Source organism: Coffea arabica, chromosome 7e (genome assembly GCF_036785885.1).
Source record: "Coffea arabica cultivar ET-39 chromosome 7e, Coffea Arabica ET-39 HiFi, whole genome shotgun sequence".
In the NCBI taxonomy this organism is placed as follows: Eukaryota; Viridiplantae; Streptophyta; class Magnoliopsida; order Gentianales; family Rubiaceae; genus Coffea; species Coffea arabica.
This window is the reverse complement of record NC_092323.1, coordinates 17725324-17749871: the sequence shown is the minus strand read 5'-3', so window position 1 is coordinate 17749871 and position 24548 is coordinate 17725324. Positions and strand designations below refer to the sequence as shown.

General features: G+C 35.5%; 1 protein-coding gene, 1 long non-coding RNA gene and 1 other non-coding gene across 4 annotated transcripts; 2 read left to right on the top strand and 1 right to left on the bottom strand.

Annotated features, from left to right (window-relative positions):
• The first annotated feature begins 14887 nt into the window (after positions 1–14887).
• On the top strand, positions 14888–17218 carry LOC113698511 (NAC domain-containing protein 104). Of its 2 annotated transcripts, none has more exons than XM_072058580.1 (3): positions 14888–15275; positions 15434–15647; positions 16940–17218. In XM_072058580.1, the coding sequence occupies exons 1-3, from the start codon at positions 15262–15264 to the stop codon at positions 17108–17110; spliced, it is 399 nt and encodes a 132-aa protein (XP_071914681.1). In that variant the 5' UTR covers positions 14888–15261; the 3' UTR covers positions 17111–17218. The 2 variants fall into 2 exon arrangements, with proteins under 2 accessions (XP_071914681.1, XP_027074157.1); XM_027218356.2 differs by having other exon boundaries at positions 14897–15275; positions 15394–15647.
• A 1294-nt stretch (positions 17219–18512) lies between these two features.
• On the top strand, positions 18513–19557 carry LOC140011478 (uncharacterized). The gene is made up of 2 exons (XR_011818653.1): positions 18513–19208; positions 19402–19557. It is a non-coding gene; the product is annotated as an uncharacterized lncRNA (long non-coding RNA).
• Positions 19558–21831: 2274 nt separating this feature from the next.
• LOC140012361 (small nucleolar RNA R71) lies at positions 21832–21938 on the bottom strand. Its single transcript, XR_011819543.1, has one exon. It is a non-coding gene; the product is annotated as a small nucleolar RNA R71 (small nucleolar RNA).
• Between the last annotated feature and the right edge of the window lie 2610 nt (positions 21939–24548).

The following is a 24548-nucleotide window of genomic DNA, read 5'->3' as shown; positions in this document are numbered from 1 at the left end:
CCTTAGGTCTAGAATTGCATCCATATAAAAACATAAAAATGTGATAACTTTTATAGGTTAGATTAGGAGAATTTTTGACTAAATCTCGCAACTAACTTTGGTTAAGTTGAAAGGGTGCTTTAAATCAAATCTTTGTCTTCTCTTTCTTCAAACGTGACTCCCGAACTCTTTCTCTCGTTTTCAAATATCTGGAGTCGTCTAAAAAGGTTTTATTGGTTTTTTTATTTAAAATACATTTTAGATGATTTGATACACCTAAACTCGATACCAAGTGGCGCCTCTTATTTTTCTTTAAAAAAAACCCTTTTTAAGACTAAATTTTGAGCCTAAACCGTCACACTTTATATGTCCCATTTTAGGCCATTTTTCTTTATTTTCTAAAAATAAAATCAAAAACACGTTTTTCTAACACCTTTCCCTTTTTATTTTTAAAAAATGGGGCGCGACACAAAACATATGAAGTTTTTAAGTAATATTTACCATTCTTTTAGTATACTCCTATATAGCTTCTTACCCAATTAATAAGGAATCCAAGTCTTCATTTCTACAACTTGAGTATTCTTAGGCGAAGATCCATGTTTCCATAAAACTAGGTATTGTTTTGTATTCTCATTTCATATCATTGGACAAAAGCGTCACACATTCTATATACGTTCTCCATCCCACATTGATAATCTTGTTTTCCTTTTTCATTCGTCCCAAACTATAATCTACTTTTCAATTGAAAATATATACTTAACTTATAACTTCTCTAAAATATTCTTATTTAATGTACTTTGTTATCAGTGAATATAATCTATGTCATTCATTAATTGCTTAGATTCATATCTTGAATGGTGCAACTTTCATAGTATTGTTATTGTAATTAATGTAAAAGTATAGCAATTAGTTATAGTCCTAATATCAATATAAGGGTATTTTAGAAAAATACTAGACTAGATTTACTCTTCCAACAAAATTAATTAATTTTACTTAAACTATGTTAAAATGAAAAACCAAAACTATCAAAGTGGGAATGAGGGAGTACATATACTTCTTTGAAAATTACTTTGATGCTATTTTTGAGAGCTCCGAGGTATTGGATTCAAATTTTCCTGTTCCTTTCATACATCTTAAATCCCATCCCTCTCCTATTAAAAAAAAATCCTATGATGTCAATTTACATAGAGGCGTGCCCATTTCCAGGTATTGTAAACACCTGTTATTTTTGCAGGATATCCCTTGACTACATTTATTGTTAACTTCATGTACTGCAATACTACTACTCATGAGGGCTTTGTTTTGGTAACTACTTTTACTTAATGAGCCCAAGTTGAAAAAGTTCCTTGTGTCTTGTTGAAAAATTGGATAAACCAAGTAGGTCCTTATCTAAGGCAATGTTTTTAGAACCAGACCAGCCAGTGAACCGGGGAAGGGACCGGTTCGCAGCCCGACCGGCCGGTTCACTATTTTTTTTTTTTAAATAAACATCTTTCTTTCCGGAAACAGTTCATTGCCTACGGCTACAAGCTTAAACTTTGAAGGTTGATGTCCAAGAACATGGTACAGGCTATTGTCAGGCCCAACTCGGTAATGATGCAATTCAAATTTGAGATGGGTCTAAATAAGACTTCAGAGGAATATGGAACCTTCTTGAAGTAATACTAAAAAATATCCAGCCCGATATCCTCTATCACACGAATCTAAAATTTGTGTTTTCAAATTTGATATCTAGCCAGATACCAAATTTGTGTTTTCATTTCGGCCATTTGGCTTTCTCACTCGGTCCATATTCATTGGAAAGAAAAAAAGAAAAGAAAAAAAATTCTCCATATTCACATTTTTTGTCCATTAGAAAATTGTTATTAGCGCCTAATTATTTATCAATGTTCCCTTTTTTAATACATATCTACCAGTTAGTTAGGTAACAATATCCTTATTCAATCTTGCTACCTACGATATTGTTTTGAGATTGTAATTGAAATTAAATTTTTTAAGTATTTTGTTTATTCACACAAATAAAAAAAATCAAGGAGTTATGATGTAAAGTACGAATGTGTACAATGTAATTATAAATATTTTTTAAAATAGTAATTATTTATCAATTTTTTTCCTAAATACTTGTCTACAATGTCAAATGAGCAAGAATATCCCTACTCAATCTTTCTATCTGTTATTGCATTTCAACCACTATTTTATTGTGAGATTGTAACTAAAATTAAAAGTCTGAGTATTTTTATTTATTTTCACAAATTAAAAAATCAAGGGGATTACATTAATAATCAAGGGGAGTACATTAACAAACATTGATATACCAACAATGTATTTATGATGTAAAGCATAAGTGTTTCTAATGTAATTAAAAATTTTTATAATAATAACTTATCTAAACAATTCAATTTAGTTACCAAATTAGACCTTGTTTGGATTGTCATTTTTTAAATTTTTTATTTTTTCACTAATCTATTTATGGATTATTTTTATTCTACACACATTAAACCGTTGTTGTACATTTTTCTACAAAAATTAAAAAAAATAATTTGAAAAAGCTATTTTATTAAAGGATTTTTCTAACGGTTGCCCTAACACATTTAATATTCACCTAATTTATTTTATATATATATATATATATATATACATATTCTAACAATTATTACTATCTTTGCATTTATATATTTTTTATATACAAAAAAATAAGTTTGATGTGTCTTAGGTTGGTATTTTTAGTTTTTCACTTAATAAATTAAGTAGATATCTACACAAAACAATTGTCCGCTGGCTATGGTTCAATGGTAAAGGGCTCCTTGTGACAAACGCAAGGTCTAGTGTTCGATTCTTGGTGGCTGCAAATTGGAAATTAATTTTGAAAAGTTTCAAAAACTGCCGGTTCATGGTCCGTGCGTTTTTTCACGGTTTGTCCGGGTGTTCGATTGTTGGTGGCTCCAAATTGGAAATTATTTTTGAAAAGTTTCAAAAACTGTCGATTCACAGTCCGTGCGGCTTTTCACGGTTCGTCCGCGTCATCCTGTTTCTAGCGGTTTTTCATTACTCTCCGACTTTAGCTCTAGACCGGACCGTGGCCTGTTCAGTTTGCTGTCCAACCGGTTGAACCGGCCGGTCCAGTCCGATTCTGAAAACATTGATCTAAGGCCACAATTGTGGACAAAAAATTGCGAATTTCCTTTTTAGCGACTAATGAATGATTCACCACCATTTTGACGTTTCATAATTTTCCTTGCGCTGCAAAGTTTTTCCTTTTACCGGAATTCATTAATTGGATGGAAAATTGCATGAGAAAGACTAGGCATGGAAAAAATCAAAGACGATGGAGTGAAACCATGATCAACAAGACATGGAATAGCCCAGAAAAGGAAAAAAAATGCAATAGGAACATAGGAAGGGGGAGGCTAGATTGGGGCAGCTGGATCACTTGGGAAGTTAGAATGCTCAACCGACGCAGGGCTTAGATCAGTCGTCCTTGAATAGTGTAATATTTTTTGAACAATTTGTAATTTTATATAAATTTTGTGTACATCCTTTGGTTGTCAAAATCGCGATCCGGATAACCAAAATCGATCCGAATCGCATTCAAGTTCACAAATTGCATTAATCGCTTGTAGGATCGGTAGGATTGTATAGAATCGTACGATCCTACATCGATCCTACAAAATTTTGCTAATATGTGAAATTCGAGACTTCATTTTGCAAGTAAATGAAAACATTTGGGGTAAGCTTGTAATTTATCAAAGAATTGCAGCCTTTAATTGCAATGTTTTAACAATTTTTGCTCAAAAAGTCAAAAAAAGCACCGATTCTTCTCATCTTTTCCTTTCCTTAGTCGGTCAGCCTTTGACTCCTTTCCTTTGTCGTTTCTTTTACTCTTTTCTTCATTCTTTAGCGGTTCAGCCTGCACTTTTCTTTTCTTTTCTTCTCCACCGCTGCCCAAAACCCTAGAATTTATCCATCAAACTGCTGCAACTCCTATGCCTACCAACAAGACGAAATCGCTGCGGCTTTTACCAAGTACCAACAAGTTACAGCTTCAAGGCTTCAAGCTAGATTTCGTAAGGCTTCAAGACGAAATCTCCTCTACTGCCGCCGGATTTTGGCACCTTCAAGACGAAATCTCCTCTGTTGCCCCCGGATTCCAGCCAACTGAATTACTCTAGAATTTAGATCTTAAGTCACTTTCACGCATTGCAAATTATTTTTTGTTTTAGATGGACCCCCAAGACCAAGACCAAGACCAAGACCAAGATTATTCACCGCCTTATAGTATTCCTTTTGCTTGGCTAAGCATTTCTCTACTCAAATCCTCCATAGTTGTTACTCCACACCACATGCCTGCAAATTGATGATCGTCGGCAGTTTTCTTTCATCTTTTCTTTTGAACCCATGAATGAATGATTATGAGGCCCCCATGCCACGTATTTCAGGCCCCCTATTGTGTTGATTGGTTGCTTCCTTAATTTTAGCACATTAGAATTAAATTACAGAGAATTAATAAAATGTAAGTCTGAAAATTAAATGGCTGGCAAGCCAATATGAACTGGAATTGTTTGGTTGTTTCAAACTTGACTTGAGATGCATACAAGTGATGTATAGTGGTCAATGATACTCAACTATATATTAGGCTTCATTTGTTGCCCTTTTTACAATGTTAGTTTATTATTGCAAGCCATATGGATCCTCGTCTATCTCTATAGTAGCTAGTTTTGCTATGATCATCTATTCTACATTCTACTACTGGCGGCCAGTACAAAAACACAACTTTTCGGCTGAAAGGTTGTAAAGAAAACATTAGTGGATCAAGTAAAGGTTCCTTGTCTGATTGTTAAAACTCAAAACAGGAAATGGACAACATGGTAAAAAATAATTATGAGTTATCTATTTATTTGAAATCTTTTAGGATGTACAAAATGGTATATGAATTTCAAATTCATTAATTTAGTAAATTTAGGAGCTTTTGGTGGGATCTTACGATTCTACTATCCGATTCGATCCTACGATCTGATTCTGTAAAACTAAAATCGATCCTACGTAGGATCCCGATTTTACAAACCTTGAAAGTAATAATTGTGACACTTCATGTAAGTTTCACATGTAATAATTGCGTCTCTTTTATTAAATTTTATAAGTAATTCACGTGAATTTATACCTTATTAAAAAAATGTTACATTATTCCAAACAATTGTTACTGATAGCATCAGGCCTCGTATCCGCTCATAACTCCAAACATCCACCGACAGCAAAAGTTACCAAGAAAGTTCAGCCTTGGACCTCCACAAACAAACTACGGTTGGAGCTAATAATCGTAATTAGTGTTTTCAAAGGCATTTTCTGAACCAAGCGTGGGGGCGAGCCCTAGCACAGAGCGAGCCTCAAATGGCCCGAAACGATTGAATAGGGCGCATTTGTTGTTGAGCATTTGTCCAATAGCATGGCTTACAAGGAGGTAGTTTGTCTTAACTTAACTCGGCCCAAGTAATGCATTTTAGGCATTGGATATTTGGGGTATTTTTTATTTTTCTCTTTTATTTTAAGAAAGTTTGAACTTTGATTTTGCTTTGCTTTCTTGCCATCCTTTTTTCTTACCTCCTTTTTGTTCTTTAGAAATTTTAAAGAAGGATTTCATTTGACTTCTTTTTGGAAAGGGAATTTCGCCAATTTGGTCCCTAAACATTTTCACTTAAATCAATTTCGTCATTCATTAAAAATTTTAACCCATTTAGTCCCTGAACTAGTTTTTTACTTTCAATGTAGGACTTTTTACTACATTTTACTCAATTCGCGTGGACCAAAGAGGTATAATTGTCACACTGGCTTAATCTCCTGCAATTATCCACCAAAACGAATTAGACATCATTACAAAAAGGGGCGAGCATCTGGTTTGAAGAGAGTAGGGCTCATTTTTAGTTGCCCAATTGTATCTGCAAAGGAGCACATGTAAAATGCATGAAGGGAAAAAGTATTTCAATGGAGCATCAAGTTCGTGCAGCTTCCAACAGTCAAATCATAAGGATGAGGAAAGTGAAAATTTATCAGGGGTGAAGAGAGAGAAGGTAGGTCAGTACAATGGATCTGAGAGCGTGTTTTGTGATTGTAATGAACCATGTCGAATAGCTCCTTCGTGGACATTGTCAAATCCAGGAAGAAGATTCCACGGCTGCAAGAATTATGGGGTATTTTTTCTATTTTGTTAATATATTTCTGGGGAATTAATTTTTTAAATTTGGCAGTATAATCGGATATGGGTATTTTGTAGTAATTTGTGCTTTAGATTAACTTGCAATAATAGGTAATCTAATTGGGGTATTGATATTGATTATAGTCACCGAAAGCTTGCAAGTACTTTTTGTGGTATGATCCACCAATGCCGGAGATGACAAAAAATACAATGGCACAACTTTTGAAGGAACTAAGGAAAGCTGAACAAGAGAACCAGTTCATGAAGATTGAACTTGCAAGGTTGAAAGAAGAGAAGAAGATGATGAAGGCTGAAATTCGAAAGTTAAGAGATAAGAGCAAGTTGCTAGTTTTTGTTGCTGTTTGTTGTGGTTGCTTGTTAATTGCCGTGCTTGTTGGCAGCGAGAAAAGAGGACATGCTAAAAAAGACTGGGGGCTCCAAATGTTAGTTTAGATGAATTAGGGAAACGTATGTAGTTGCTGTTAGCCTTTTGTTCACGAAGTTGTAAGGTGGATATGGTTGGCCTTAATTTTGTCTGACTATGATTTGGTTGTAAGGCTGTGTAAGCATTTGATGAAGCATTTTTCTAAGTAATATATGCAATGGATGGGCAAATTTTGTATATGGACATGTTGATAGGCCTTCCTAAATGAGATTAAAAATTAGATTTAGCCCATCGTAATTTGTTTTGTTGGAAGCTGTCTTCTGTTGATGAAACGCAGAATTAGCAAATTTTGTTGGAACCTGTAGTTGATCCGCAGTTTTATTCGCTTTCTCAAGTGTCCTTATCTGATGTAGGCTAGTGAGGGAATTGCAGAACCTCACTCCAAATCTATTTGTTCCCATTCTAGATAAGGCTGATCAAACTAAATGGCTAGCTAGTTCCTGCAGAACATCTCACATTGGAAGTGGAGGCGCTTTAGTTGGCTAGCCGAGTTTGTGCTTTGTAATGCTACAAGGAATCTAGGAACACCTACTTTTTGAATATGCTGTTTTTGGGTTTGTATGGAGCAGAGTCCAAGCTATGTGCTCTGTTTTTAGGGCATTGAGCTTAGCTGGATTTGCTGATTATGTTTTCATTATTCATAGTACGGAATATATAGATATGCTTAGTGAGCTATTGATGTAACTGAGCTGACTGCTCCATGTATAAGCTTTACAACCTGATTAATAAAACTTGCAAAATTAATAAAAACTACTATTTTGCTCCGATTCTCAAAAATTTTTTTGCAGTGACCTCTTAGGATCTTCAATTCTCCTTGTACACTGAAAGCAGAGGAAGACACAAGCGTGTCAGCCAAACAAGAATTTCTAGGTTATCCCTTCAATTAATTACTTGAGCAAAATGCATCAAAATTATCATTACTCCAAGAAATTTTACATCAAATGGTGTCTTGAAAAATTCGGCAAGATTTCGCCTTAAAATTTGATACTCTCTAAACACAACCAACCCATGTAACACCTGATGAATATGCAACCAACAAAAGATATTAGGAATTTCATATAACCAGTGAATGCCAATTGTCCAAAAGAGATCAATGCAGAAGCTCATGTCTAGGCTATGAGATACATGGCAAGGTAACATCGGCAGACTTTTACAAAACAAAACAATCACATGAATATTTTCTAGGCTCTTTCCCCCACAAGATCAGTACGCTATAATTACAATTGTAAAATCTATATTAGGGAGACTTCATGCCCTAAACATGTGCAACAAAAAATTAAGCAGTCAGGGGGGGTTCACATCTATTAATCATCCCTCCAGTATTGCTATGTCAGCTTCATCATCATCTTCATCTAACACCCTATGTGCCTGCATAAATCACATACATGCATTAGGGAATAAAGTAGACAATGAATTTCCAATTTTGCTTAACATATAAATTATATCAAAGGTGAGCCCCATATATAAATTATCATCTTTTACTTGAATTTCCTCAACAGTTGCTGCACCTAAATCAGTGTTGCTATTAACATCTCGTATATGAAATTCATAGACACCATACACATCAATTTCTCCATATTTTTTACCAATGCAAGCCACGTCTATTGCATCATCCTCACTATCTATTTGCCGAAGCTTTAGGACATATTTTTCACAGGGGATTCCATATATCATCTTTGAATCCTCTCGACAGCCCACAAAAGTGCAAAAGTCACGCAGAATTGACTTACTAACTCTCTCTGGAATAACTCCTTCAAATGTTTCCACGCTACCCCCTACGTATGCTTGTTTTGGCTCTTTAACATAGACGCCACCATAATGTACTTTCAAAGTAAAATAGTCCACATCTTGACCTGTTTTTTTATTAAAAAAAATAGAAATCTTTTATTATTTCTCAGATGCAGAACTTTGGCCCCAGTTATGTCTGACTTTTCATCAACATGAAAGCAATGCATAGTATACTTTAAAGGCACAGGGACCACATCACAGTTCACAAACAAACAAATTTACTTTAATCGAGACCAAATTTCACCACCTAAATCAAAAGCATACATATTCAATTTCAAAATTACCAACATTTCAACATCACAAATCTCAAGAAAACAAAGTAAAATTTTGAAAATACCATACCCAAACTAAATGCTTTATCTTACCCATGTGGAATCTATAAGCACTTTAACAAAAAAGTTTAACATCCCCTAACCTGTTCATGCCTCGCCACTGAAGTACAATACTGCAAATTAAACCCCCCTCCCTCGAGTCCTTTCATTATACATTATATCACCATTCCAACATACTAGTGGGTAGTGGCACTCAACTCAAGCACCTCATGCATACGGTTGATAAAGGTTAGGTTTGAAGCTAGCCGACTTACCTGATCTTGTTGATGACTCCACTTGATCGTTGCAATCCTTGACAGAATCGCCATCGTCCATTGCCTGAGCTCGTGGCGTAGACATTTCGATTCTGCCCTCCATCGTCTGTTCACCTAAGCCCGATGACTCCACTTGATCGTTGCCATCCTTTACAGAATCGCCATCGTCCATTGCCTGAGCTCGTGGCGTAGACATTTCGATTCTGGCCTCCAGCCTCTGGTCACCGCTCGCCCTAGTTGTTCTCCCAATTTTCCCCATTTGAGTTCTATTTCCGACGATAATCACATGGGTGGGATAATGATGTCTAATCCGTTTCGGTGGATAATTGCAGGAGATTAAGCCAGTGTGACAATTATACCCCTTTGGTCCACGCGAATTGAGTAAAATGTAGTAAAAAGTCCTACACTGAAAGTAAAAAACTAGTTCAGGGACTAAATTGGTTAAAATTTTTAATGAAGGACGAAATTGATTTGAGTGAAAATGTTTAGGGACCAAATTGGCGAAATTTCCTTTTGGAAATTGTTTGGAATAAATATAAAATAGTAGTATCCGTGACTTTGTTTCCTATACCTTTACTCCTTCCAACCAATGATGCATATGTCCTAATAATAATAATAAAAAAAAGGAATTGCATATATATATATATATATATATGTACTATAGGGCATATTAGGTATGCTAGAATCTGAAATTTACCTACCAATAAGATTATATTCTTTGTTGATTGATGACTACTAAATAAGAGAACATAGAAGAGGAAAATTCTTGCCAGGAAGAAATCAATGGAATTAAATAATTCAAAAAATGAAGGGGTTAAATCCATACCCTCCAATCCTAGGTACACATCCTAAACACTAATAAGACATTGGGGCCCTTATAGTATATAAAAAGTTAATTAACAACTTTTCTTTTGTGAAATATCAATAAATTGCCTTCATAATACTATTCTTTGAATTATTTATCATTGTCATCAACAAAATACTGATAGATAATGTGCTTTTATGATAAGAAATAATTGAAGAATTAATAGTTAGAAGCCATTTCCTTTTTATTACTTCCTTCTACAATCGCTAGGCATATCATATAGGCTAAATCATTGTACAGTCAAAAATAGAGATGAATTAATTTTTTTTTTAGGTCTATTGCCAAGGTACTAACTTCCTTGTTCCACCGAAAATTGGTCTATAATTATGCCTTCAGCACAGAAGGGACGATTGTCAGTATAATGTATGAAAATTTTTAGAAAAATTTCAAAATAAGTTTGTCTTTTGTGAATTATTTTTGTATAACACATAAAGTCAATATTATTTCACAAGCCCAATATATTGCATGAGAGGGCAAAAAACCCCAGCAGGTACTAAACTATTTCGCTCGTACAATTTTGGCCGCTCAAGTATTTTTTTTTTAATATAATCACTAAACTCTTAAATCACTATACTTTTGGTCATTTTATTAAATATTGCTCTTAGTATCAATAGAATGAGTTCCATGTGCATTCATTCACTATGCCAAATCAAAAGCAATTTCATCCAACGATAGGAGAACAAATTTTATTGACCACTGATCCATTCAACTTGCACTTTTTGGCCACTAAAGGATTTTTCCTTTTCAATCACCAATTTAACTTAGCAAAGTGGCATACTAGTTGCAATTTCATCACTTTTCTCTTAAGATATTTGTTTTTCACCTGATTTTAGATCTTTATCTTGAAAAGTCAAATTTTAAATTTTTTCCATCTAGATATTTAGATTTTTCAATATATAGTACAAAAAATAAATAAAATTTAGAATTTGTAACAGCTGGTTTAATAGATTATGAGTCATAAGTTTTGACAAAATATCTAAATTATTTAGTGAAGTTCTTGTGAATTAATTTTAGAAACCTAAGACTAAATAAAAAATAATAATAGGTCTAAATGACAAATTTTGAATGAAAGATTGCGAACATACTATTTCGATGAGTTGGGTGACTGACTTGAAACAAAAAATAGTTGAATGGTTAAAATATATTATCTATATAGTTCAATGGTTGTTTAAGATTTTAAAGTTATCATCAAATTTGGACGAAATGACTATTAATATACACATTTGTGAGCTGAGTGGCTATTTTAAATCTAAAAATGATTGAGTGACTACAGGTGTACAACCATCAGCCTTAGACTGGGAACCCTTGCCTCCCATCAATTTGTCACAATTGTGGTTTTTTAAAAAAATCCACGTACCCGTCTGTTTCGGTGGTGGTTCTGTTCCCATCAGTCCTCCATAGGTTCAGTTGAGTCTCTCCATAATTTGATTAGGATAAAGTAGAAGTAGGGGTAAGGATGACGATTGAAAAAAAAAAAAAAAAAAGATTACAGGTGTACGTGTGGATTAGCTCAGCGGCTGCTAGGATTTTTTCCCCCTTGCATGAAAAGATGAAAACCGATGTGATTTACGTGATCCTTACTTCACATATTGAGCATTTTAAAAGTTGGACAAATCCAGACCATCGACCTTCCCAGATAGCGGCTCAGCCCCGTCTTTACCAACTTTTCGTGCAGATAAACCGCGTGTCCATGCACGTATACGAACACCAATTGGAAAGCGAAACTCGCCATCATTGATTTGAGATTTTAGGGGATGGTTTTATCTGAAAGTGAAAATTGGACCTATTAGTAGGCTTGATTAAGCCACCACTAATTAACATAAGTCACTCCATGGAATTGAATTCAAATTTTAAATTGCATATTTTTCTTCCCGAAAGACAAGTTTCGATGGCCTACATTGACACTAGCAAATTGACTTTTGCAATTGCACTTTAAATTCCAAAGACACCCCGGGGATCTAGAACAAATTAATGTGGCTGGCTCTTTTTTTTGTCGATAAAGAACAAATTTTTTTTAAAAAAAAAAAAAATCTAAACTTCCATAATGTTTTTTGGAATAGAAAATTTTTGATCCTTACTACATGACCTTCATATGGATAACAGCAGGGCAAGTTATCACTCTCAACACTTCCTGATGTGTCTTAAAAATTTTTTTTCTGTAACAATAACCTTTGTATAATTTAAACTATTCTATTTTATAGAGAGAAGGAGCCTAAAGAAGTTAGCAGGTTTACGAATCCGACTAGATCAAAGTAATGCTCTGGCACCTCCTTGAAATTTTTTTAACTATAGGTAGGGTTCGAACCCCCCCTCCAAAATTTACAGCGCAAAGAGAGATTTAATCCCTTTTTTGTGACCATTGAGCCAAAACTCGACTGTTTTGACGTGTCTTAATAAATTATTTGGCTTTGTGTAACGTCAGAAAAAGTTGGTGGCATTCATTGCATTTGCTGTCACTCAGCGAGAGATCATCATCTTCCTTTCTGGTTTCTTTTGGGGCACTATCTTTATCTTTTGTGCATTAGGGAACTGTGGAAATGATACAATATGATGCAGTGGGACGAGAAAGCTGATTTCAGTTTCAATTTGTTTGATTAAAGATGCATGGCAAATTAAATTTGTTGGAGAAATTAAAACAGTTGCCTAAGAGTGACAAAATCCAATGATTTTTCCCTTTTTTTTGGGCTAATTTGTTCAACACAATGAAAAGAAGCTCCACGAAAGGCTATTGTAGACCATGAAATGATGCCACATTTCTTGTCACACGATTTCATTTTAAATTGATTGCTTGGGAGACAAAACTTTACGTGTCCCTTATGTTGGAACTTTTACACATCTACCTGAAGTTTCACGGTCCTTTAGTTAACAACTAAAAGCAAAAAAAAAAAAAAAGTGCCTTCTTTACGTGTTTAATTCGTACAATCTTTTGATAAAAGTAAAGGGTATTTGGTCGAATTAAAGGTAACCGTCCAATTAAGTTGAATTGAGTCAAATGTTTGCGTGTCTAACTTGAATTATAATCATAATGAGAAACATGACAGTTTAACTTGAACTCAGCTCGATTTTAAGATTTCGGACTAAGTCCATAATTGTATGTTAGATGTTGAATCATTTCAAATCCGTTTTAAACTCGTCAATTTTGAGTGAACATGTATGTGAATGTTCAAAAGGGAAACTTAATATTCAAAATTACCGAATTCTCTCCCACCATCTATTTCAGTTGAAGCGAAAAAAAAAAAAACAAAAACAAAGATGTGGGGGACTATATTGCAGGAAGTTTTAAAAAATTTAGAGGAAAAAAACAATTAAAGCTGACATATTTTATTAATTAGGAACCAAAAAAAAAAGGAAATCAAAAAATGGAAAGAGAGTATTCGTTTCAACGAGGTTAAAAAGTTTTATTATAGAATTGAAACCTCGTCATTTTTGCTTCTACACTAATCAAGTGTATTAAAGTGCTTCTAAGGTCGAGCCTAGGGCTGTAAACGAGTCGAGCCGAGTCGAGTTTTGAGCTAATCGAGTCGAGCTTTAACTAAATTTTATCAAGCTCGAGCTCGACGAGCCGGCAATTTTCAAGCTCGAGCTCGAAAAAAATAAAAAATAATTATTTTTTTTTAAAAAATAAATAAAATAATATTTTTTTCTTAATAAATAATAAAATATTAAGGATATATACCTAATTTTACTATGAAAATAAAAAATAAAAAAATATATATAATATACGTAATTTCATTATTAAATAAAAATAAATAATATATATATACTCAAACTCGCGAGCCTAACGAGCTTAATATTCTGAACTCGAGTTTGACTCAAGCCGGCTCGATCTCGATTAATATCGAGTTCGACTCGAGCGGCTCGCGAGCGGCTCGATTCGTTTGCAGTCCTAATTGAGACTTTAAAAATTAGTGGTTTTGATTTTTAAATCTCCTACTTTCTTTTCATTTCTTAAATCCCATCCCTTGCGTACTAAATATTTTTTTCAAAAAAGATACTAATGTGCTGTATAAATTCATTCTTTCTTGATCAATTTCATGTTGCTTTTTGATGCTTGTCTAATTTTAGTAACTTTCTTCTAGTATGTGGTAACTTTCCAAATCAGCACACAAGTGTTTGCACACGTAAACTTGATATCAAGATTGACTGTCATTATTATGTCCCTACATTTTCTAGTTTCTACTTTATCATCATTCTTGGCCACTTAAGCATCCTATATGATTTTGGTTTTAGGAAAAAAAAAAAAGAATACTTTTCCTTATACTTCTCGGTTTTCCTAATTCCAAATTGCTGTAATTCTTAAAAGGTCAAAATATAACTATTACTCGACCACTGACTTTTGATCCAGTGGTTAGAGAGAGTCTCGTAGAAATTTTCTCATGCACAAGGTCTGAAGCTTGAAAAAAAAAAATCTAAAATTCAGTTGGACTTCCCCATGTCCTATAATGTAAAAATAAAAGTAGGCGTAAAATATTGTCATTAGACAAAAAAAAAAAAATCATATAACTTTCTCTTTCGTCACTTTGATCCCTTGTAAAATTTTGTAGATAACATGTATCAAACTGTTCAAAATTCGAATAAGGAGAGCAAATTTATAATTGTTTAGACGACTGCCACTAACAACAACAAATTCTAGAAAGTTGGATTTTTTGGAAATAGTGCAAAACATTTGAGACAAGGCAGTAGTCTATTTGTCCAACTGTTTATGCGTACATGGAGCCCCAGCAAAAAAAAAAAAAAAAAAAAAAGATTAAAAGCCCAAGAAAAGTATACTGAAAATCTTCGAACATAATATTTAGGGTAAAATACAAAAAAACTCTTTGTGGTAAACCTAATGTACAGAAAAATTTTCCGTAGTTTCAAAATATATAACACGATACCCCGTACTTTGAACTAAATTGTAAAGATGACAGTATCCGTTAAACTTAACGGAAATGATTGGAGGGTTGAATGAAGACTATAAATGTCCTTAATCAGTCGTTGGAATTGATATTCATAAATTAGCAGTAACTGTATCAATAATTGAAGAATTAGGGGTTCTGAATTTAAATTTCCTTTTCCCCCTTCAAATCTATATTTGGTCCACCACGGCAGCCTTTCAACCCAACTAATTATCAACTCTACTTTCTTAAATTATACTCCTATCTCTCCTATAAATACACAAGAATGAGAAGATCCAATTATTTGACCTTGTCTTTCAAAACAAAGTTCTAATTAGAAGAAAATTGTCATCACATAGAAATCTTAATACTGCTTACTTCTACCATGCGAGATAGCAGAATAATCCTTCCTCCTGGTTTTCATTTCCATCCAACCGATGAAGAACTTATTGGTTACTTCCTCCACCGAAAGGTCACCAATTTACCATGCAATCCTAGCATCATCCCTGAGCTGGATCTTTGTTCAACTGATCCATGGGAGCTCAATGGTAGGAAATCTCAAATTTTTTTTTTTCTCTAGCTAAAATTCTAGTAGTTTCATGCAGAACTTTGTTTATGATTTTATCTATTAAAGTTGATTAATCGTCTTGTTTGTGGGATTAAAAGAGAAAGCTTTGATGAGCCAAAATCAATGGTATTTCTTCAGCCAAGTGATCCAAGGGCGAGCTACTGAAAAAGGGCACTGGGAAGAACTAGACATGGATGAAGATATAGTCACAGGTGCTGGCAAAAAATTGGGAATCAAGAAATATTGGGTGTTCTGCATTGATCAAGTTCAGAAAAGGATCCAGACTAATTGGGTGATGGAGGAATATCATTTGTTCAAAAGGCATGTCAAAAAAGGGAGGGATGGACAGAAAGTAAGCAAGTTCAATTATGTTTCATATGTCCTCTCCTTTCTCTCTCAAATTTTAGGATGTTTGTTGTCTGAGTTTCTTCAGAAAAATCCACTGTACTTTTGCTATAAAAAGGTCATTGACAATATTTACTAAAAGTGGTGTATCTAAGATATTCTCCATCCAATTATTAAATCAAAGGCATCAAAATATTGGTAGGCTTCTTGCCAAAAGAATTCTAAAAAAATCAACATATCGATAGGAGTTTCTCCAAACCAGCACGATTAGGAGAATTTATATATCTTTTAGATTAATGTGATCTGTAGATGATGATTCTATTATCTTCAGGAAAATTAGATGTGGTATCAACCTTAAAAGGCGTTTTTTCTAATTTTTTTTTTCCCAAGCAAGGGAATTTAAGAAATGGAGAGGGACAAAAGGGGTTTAGAATCCAGGAATTGATCTAAATTCTGAGACTTCAACCTTAAAAAATGCATTCTTATGTATTAAGCAAAAATATTAGGCACCCCAAAGCTTAAACTATTATTTTTGTAACTTTGCTCAGTGCCTAAGTTAGTAGGGACAATGAATAAACGGTATAGGCTTGTTCTTGTTTCCTGTAGATTTCTCAAAAGGTGATTATGGAAAGAGATTACAGGAAAAACCTACTTAGTTGAGTCTGATTTTTTTTGGGCCCGTCTTGGTTGAAAGTTATGTAATATTGTTAGAATAAATCTTATATACACTGACAGTGTATACACTATCACCGTTTGATTTATGACATGTACGCAAAAGTTGAATTTCAAACTTAAATTTTGCATAGTTATCACTCATCCAATCCTGACAGTGTATACAGTGTCAGTGTAAGAAAATTAATCCATACTGTTAATGAAATTTTTTTTAAGTATAAGTGAAAGTATTTGAATTCGGAACCTCTTATTTGCACTTTCTCTCCTCTAACCACCCAACACATCACCTCCCTTATTGCTAATGGGATTTTATGTGACGTTTAATCTGCAAACAACAATTCGAGATGAAGCAAGGAGCCTGCACTAGTACCATTGAGAATTGAATACAATTTGAAATCAATTGTACATCATCATTATTGAAAAACACAAAAAAGAATAATGAGTTTGATTTCTTCCTCCTTGGACTCCCGCTAGACTTTCGACCTAGGCAGCACAATTGAAGGTCTAGCTAGGTTATGAATTTCTTCCTATGTTGTTTTCTGATCTTTTGACTTTGTATTGAAAATAGAATTAATTCCTTAAGCTTATAACTTGCTTCAGTTACCACTTTCCACCATTTCTGTTTAGGATCTCGGTGAATGGGTGCTCTGTCGAGTTCACCATGCAAACGCAGATTCTCAAGGTATTTACAGTGTCCAAGCAGGCAATGATGAAGAAGTTGAGCTCTCACTTTTGGACGAGGTATTTCTCTCAATGGAGGATAATGATGATGCAATAAGCTTTCCCAAACTGCAGTAGATATAGAATTTATGAGGCGACTAGTAAATCATATACATATATATACATATACGTGTAAATATGTATGTATGTATTTGTGTGTGTATATACCTTTCTTTTCTTTCCTCATCCTGGACTACTTTCCTTAAAAAACAGTTTCTATCATGCAATTCTACAAACCAAACAACATCTACAGGAAGAAATTAAGACATAAGCAGACAAATGTTTACCTTTGGAGCAGACTCAGCCACATTCAAACCATAGTCTATAAAGTATTGAAAATTTTTCCAACAAAGAATTGCCTCCCATAGTTAGCTTCGCATTCAGTTCTTGACCTGCTAGACTTGATTTACCATGAATGACAATTACACGATTTTCAAGTAAGTCATCTGTCAAGAAACATGGACTGTGCCTAATTGAATATTGCCTATCTGCCCGTACCACAAAGTTCAAGCTAGTTTCATATCATTTGACCAAGCTAGTTTCGAAATTAGTTGGCCATGCTAAAATCCAAAGCGATAAAAATTCTAAAATCAAAATGAGTGGCATCTAAACAAGAAAGTTGAAGAAACTTCTCAATTTTGCAGCTCAAAACTCGAACGCCTCAAGAATACTTGACCCAATATCCAGTGCTTTATCTCAAGAATACTCGACCTCAAATGTCTCAAGTCATTAACTCGAAAAAATCTTGAACAGGTCAACATGATGCCCAATTCTTTTTTATCCCAATTCCTTGCTCTTTTTTGCTACAAGGGAAACAAAATCAGACAATTCAAATTCCAGACCTAAACTCTATATATACGGATTAATTTTCTATGCACTGTTAATATAAAAAAAATCTTTAAACAGGTGGTTACAAATTTTTTTTTTCAATATTACATCTGTATGAATAAGCCTGGCTGTGGTGACGTGCTTACCAAGCGTAAGGGAGGAGGCCTTCACCGCTTGAGCCGCATGCGGGGGTGAATTTGTCGCTTTGCTTCTTCATTTCCTTGAAGTGTTTCGCCAATCCAAACCGGACTTGCAAGACTAGACTTGCAATAGACGATGAAGGCTAGACTTGCAGGAGTGCTATCTTTTTTATCCATTTGGATTTTGGATTCTTTATCTACCAACTAGATAAGAGAACAACTCAAGTTCTCCATTGATACCAAGTGTTAAGGTCTCATTTGAGGAAACAAATTTCATTTCTTTATTTTGGACATTAAAGAGAGGGAAATGTCTATTTCAGCCTTGGTATCCAAATTCAAAGGCTTAATAGTTCCTTACTATTTAGGGGTTAATTGGTAACAATGATTTAATTATTTTCATTTGTTCCTTTTGTTTGGTTTTTAATTAGTCAGAAAGGTCAATTGAAACCTTTTATGAAAACTAGCTCTTTAAATAGTTGCTAACTATTTAGGGCTGTTTTTGGTACATTTCAAATTATTTCTTTTATAATTTCCTGGTCAAATGCAAATAGTTGTGGACTATTTACGGACTCCTTTGATCACATGGGTTATTTTTGAATTATTGATTGGAATTAAAATATTGTTGTGTCATGCCAGTTAGAACTGGTTGCTCTGTCATGTAAGTTAGTCAACACCACCTAATGGTCTTATTAGTCAATGAAGTGAAGTTCCTTTCCCTTTCTTTCCGTCAGATAGGTAGCTAGAACTTTCTTCTCCTTTCTAATTGTCCTTCCTGCAAAATCTTCACTTTTCTACCATTTCTTCCAACAACTAATTGTCTTTATTTTTTATTGCAGCCTAGAAAATCCTCGACATGCACGTGAAGTTTTCTTTTGCCCGAAAATTCAGCTCAGTTAAATTTTTCTTCCCCCAAAATCTATCATCCTACAAAATCTTCAGTTTTCTACCAATCCTCCAACAACTAATTGTACTTTCTTTCGATTGCCACCGAAAAAATCCTCCACATGCATCTGAAGTTTTCTTTTATCCCGGAAATCGGCTCATTGAAATTTCTTTTCCCCCAAAATCTGCTCACTTTAGGGATTTAGGGATGACTGTTGTACCGAGTTATCATCTATGGTGCAGCTTCCAAAACCTACTATTGCCAGCCTTTATATACTTCTGTTTCCGAGTTTTGCCAGCATTCAGCCGAGCAAAGAAAAACATAGGTACGCTTCTATATTCTCTCCTCCTATTTTGAACTGCAATTTTTTTTTTTAATGTTCCTACCTTCTGTTTATATTGTCTTCCGTTAATTAAAGACTGTTATGTGTTTGATGTTATGCATAAAAGAATATAATTATGATGATAATTCTTCGGATTAACTTATCTTTGCTTTTTCTTCTGTTTTTTAATTTCAAGGGTTGCCCGACTTTTAAGAGGTACCCTACTGTGAAGGCTGAAGTTGGGTGAAAGAGTCCAAATATCTGCGGATCCCCAAGAATGTAGTGGATGGAATACAAGCAGCATAACGCAACAGATGCATTAGCAAGGTTAGCTGTGTATTTCCTAGCAAAATGGGAGTTAATGAACATTGACCTGTTGGCTCTAGAAGTGAAGTGTGATTATTTAAAATTTAAAACATATGTGTGGATGATCAACATTTGACCAACCATGTCGATATGTAGCGTCGTGTACTCGGTGATAGGGTATCATTTGTTAGTAATTTTATTATTAATTTCCCCTTTTATCCCTGCCCAATATTGCGTTAATTGTTGATATCTACTTATATTTGGTATCTGGATTTAATTTCAGGAATGAAGCAGAAAACTACCAAAAAGGAGGGACTTTATGGAGAAAATGGAGACTTCTAAGGACTTCAATCCTTGGGCCCTTGAATTGGTGGGGGACCACAAAGCTAGTGAAAGATATTCAGTCATTTGGGCTCTTCAAAGAAAGCAACGTAGAGAGACTTGGAACAAGAAGTAATTTGAAGGCTTTGTCCACATGTGTGGGGACCACCTAGATAGCTTTTAGTGATCTTTCTTTTGGTTCTTTAAAAGGGGACAACGTACAGAAGCAAAGCACGGCTTTAGTTTTACCTTTTTAGTTTAGTTCTAGTTTTCTTTCTTTTGATTTGCCTCTGATACACGCCAGGTGTTCGACAATATTCCCCAACGGGAAAAACATCTTTTATTCCTTGCTTTCTAGTAAAAAAACCGCAATGCCTTTGCAACCCACTAATTCGTGTGGTGATTTAACTATGCGGCGTGGCTAAGTCTTTCGTCTAGTCAAGGGTCAACTCGACGGCGCAGTCCCGAAAAATCTGTGAGATTTAATTAGTTTTCACGCGTTCCTTAATTTATTAATATTTGCACGTTATCTGCTTGAATTTTCATGAGATTATTTTATTAATTGGATGTCAAGGGTCTGATGTTCAATGTGATTTATTAATCTCGTGCCAATTTAGTCAATTAAATCCGTAATTGTTTGATTGATTAATATTAGTGGCAACTGGTGTGTTTACACATTAGCGGAACGTGCAATCTAATTTAAATAACCCTCGTAGCGTGTTATTGATTAGGGTTAGGTTTTTCTAGTTATTAATACAATTGAAAAATTAATTCATGCGGTCGTACCTAGGAATATTTTCTGGTTAGGGGTGATCAATGGTCGTACCTTGATTATCAATAATTTAAGAAAAAATTGGTTGTTAGAATTCATCGGCGGCTTTAACTAGTCTATTAAGAAATTAAGAGAACCTCCCTTGCATCAATGATCGGATAAATGGACTGCGTCTGAATAGTTGCATCCTTGGCTAGAATTTATTTATTCTTGATTTAATTCCTGCTATATTTGTGCTAGTTAATTATTCATTTTTAGTTAAATTGTTTAAGTGTTGTTAATTTCATTCTGGTGAAATTTTCCCTTACCAATTGAAATTTAAAGGAGGCAAATATCCCCAATCCCTGAGGAGATGACCCTACTTGCCACTGTCTACTATTCACTAATTTTTGCCAACTAATTAATTCTGGTATATCGGATTCAGCAAACTCTTCGGGAACAGGGTGAATCAAGTAACCCATTGCATACCTAGAGTTCCTGCTCCAGTACCTAGGATTAATTATTGACTGCTTTTAGTGGTATTTAGGTTTTTATTATTATTATTGCACAGGTTCGACGCCCTGTTAATTTTTGGCGTCGTTGCCGGGGACTGGCGTTATTATTTGTTTCTTTTTAAATTCATTTTTTTGTTCTAATTTTCTGATTTTTTTTTTCTAGTGTATACCTCGGTTTTCTCGTACAGGTGATTTGATTTTTGACCCTGAAATATAGAAGACCGTGCGTAGAACGAGAAAGAAAACCAAACAGCTCAGAGAGGAGTACTCCAGTGCGGCATCTCAGAGACCTAAGCCAGAAGTTGAACCAACAGATTCGTTTGGTGACACTTCAAGTGGCTCTGACCAGGAGGAAGGAACCATGGCTAATGCACGAACATTAAGGGAGTTGGCTGCTCCTAACTTAAATCAACAGCCTTTGTGCATTACTTTCCCAAATTTAAATGATAGCACTCCATTTGAATTAAAATCTGGCCTGATTCATCTTTTACCTTCTTTACATGGTTTACCAGGTGAGGAGCCGTATAAGCATCTGTAGGAGTTTGATGTTGTGTGTAATAGTATGAAACCTCCGGGAATCACAAAAGAGCAAATAAAAATGCGGGCATTCCCTTTCTCATTGAAAGACTCTGCAAAGGACTGGCTGCACTACCTGCCACCAGGTAGCATTACCACGTGGGACTCGTTGAAGAAAAAATTTCTAGATAAATATTTTCCTGCGTCTACGGCTGCGAGTCTGAGGAAAGAAATTTGCGGGATCAAGCAGCACCCAGAGGAGTCGCTTTATGAGTACTGGGAGCGATTCAAGAAATTGTGCAACAAGTGCCCCCAGCACCAGATAAGTGAACAGTTGCTCATACAATATTTTTATGAGGGACTCCTTTTCAGAGATAGGAGCATAATCGATACTGCAAGTGGGGGGCACTGGTGAACAAAACCCCTCGGGAAGCAAGGGAGTTAATAGAGGGGATGACAGAGAATTCACAACAATTCGGTACGAGGGAGGATGTCCCAATACGCAAGGTGAATGAGATAGAGACATCTTCTATCCAGCAGCAGCTAACTGAGTTGACCTCGTTTGTTAGGCAACTGGCTGTAAGAAATGCATCTCAGGCCAAGGTATGCGGGATTTGCACTAGTATGGGTCATTCTACAGACATGTGCCCAATGATCCAGGAAAAAAGTGCAGAGCAAGTGAATATGGTTGGTCACGCGCCCGCGCCAAGAAGGCCTTATGACCCGTACTCGAATACGTACAATCCCGGCTGGAAGGACCACCCGAATTTCAGTTATGGAGGAAATAGGCAGCCCAACTTTACATCAAACAGACAATCTAATTTCGTGCCAAATAAGCAACCAGGGTACCAGCAGCCGTACCAACCCCGACCACCTCCGCCCCCTAGCTCTGGTCCATCTTTGGAAGAGATGATGAAGCAACTAATGGCAACCATTACGTAAAATCAGCAAAAGACAGACTCCGAAATGCAGGACATAAGAAATCAAATGAGTCAAATGACCACAACAATTAACCGTTTGGAGTCCCAAACCCAGAGTAAATTGCCGTCTCAACTTGAATTAAATCCGAAGAACGTGAGCGCAATGACCCTAAGGAGCGGGAAGAAAATTCAGGGGCCTGAACCTGTGATCCCTAAGGATAAGGATGAGGAAAAAATTGAAAATGAGCTTGAGAGGGAGGACAGCAATGGTGCAGATCCAAAGGTACTTCCAAACCCGGTGATTACAGTTAGAACTAACCCGCCTCCTTTTTCTAGTAGGTTGAAAAAATCGAAGAAGTAGGATAAGGAGAAGAAGATCTTGGAGGTGTTTTGCATAGTTGAGATAAATATCCCCCTCTTAGACGCAATCAAACAAGTACCAAAATATGCCAAGTTCCTAAGGGACTTGTGTGTCAACCGAAGGCGGTTGAGGGGAGATGAAAGGGTTATTGTTGGGGAAAATATGTCTGCGGTCCTGCAGAGAAAGCTTCCACCAAAGTGCGGGGACCCAGGTATGTTTACTATTCCCTGTAGGATAAGCAACACCGTGATTAGAAGGGCCATATTGGATCTGGGAGCATCAATTAATGTCATACCTAAATCTATCTATGCTTCTTTAAAACTAGATCCATTAAAAGAAATTGGAATAATCATTCAATTAGCTGACCGAACTAATGCATATCCTAATGAGTTGGTTGAAGATGTGTTGGTAAAAGTTAATGATTTGGTGTTTCCGGTTGATTTTTATGTACTTGATATGGATGATGATCACTCCCCGGATCCCTCACCTTTGTTATTGGGTAGACCCTTTATGAGTACAGCAAAAACAAAAATTGATGTTAATAAGGGTACCTTATCCATGGAATTTGATGGAAAAATTGTGCATTTTAATATCTTTGATACTATGAAATATCCATCAAACTCCAACTTTAGTTCAGTTTTCTCTGTGAGTGCTATTGACCCTGCAGTGCAGGAAGTGTTTGAAACTATTGGAGGTGGCTTTAACCAAGCATCTCGAGTTGGAGACAACTCCTGAGGTGGAGTGGAGCGAGTATCTAAAATACACAATAGGTGCATTACACTCATTACCGACCACCACAAAAAGGTATGAAATCTTGCCTATTTTTATTCTCGAATCTCACCAGAGGGTATTTCCATCTGTGGTGCAGGCACCTGAATTGGAGTTGAAACCCCCGCTGAAACATTTAAAATATGCATATTTTGGCGACAACGAAACACTCCCGGTGATTATCTCAGCTGCACAATCAGACACTCAGGAGGAGAAGTTAATTCGGGTTCTAAGAAAGTATAAAGAGACGATAGGTTAGACCATCGCAGACATCAAGGGGATCAGCCCCTCCATCTGTATGCACCGGATTACACTTGAAGAGGATGCCAAAGCTGTACGGCAGGCTCAAAGGAGGCTCAACCCCCTCATGATGAAAGTGGTGAAGAAAGAAATTTTGAAATTGCTAGATGTGGGGATTATTTTTGCAATATCAGATAGCTCCTGGGTGAGCCCAATCCAGGTAGTCCCAAAGAAGGCATGAGTGACGGTAGAGGCCAACCAAACGGGTGAACTCGTGCCAGTGCGGAAACCCACTGGATGGAGGCAATGTATTAACTACCGTAAGCTGAACGCCATCACCAAAAAGGACCATTTCCCTCTTCCTTTCATTGACCAAATGGTTGAACGTTTGGCTTGTAGGGTTTACTATTGCTTTTTGGATGAATTTTCAGGATATTTTCAGATAGCAATTGCACCAGAGGATCAAGAGAAGACAACCTTCACATGCCCGTTCGGGACCTTCGTGTACAGACGGATGCCATTCGGGTTGTGCAATACACCAGCAACATTCCAGAGGTGTATGGTAAGTATTTTTTCTGAATATGTGGAGAAAATTATTGAAGTTTTCATGGACGATTTCAGTGTGTATGGTGATAGTTTTGATAC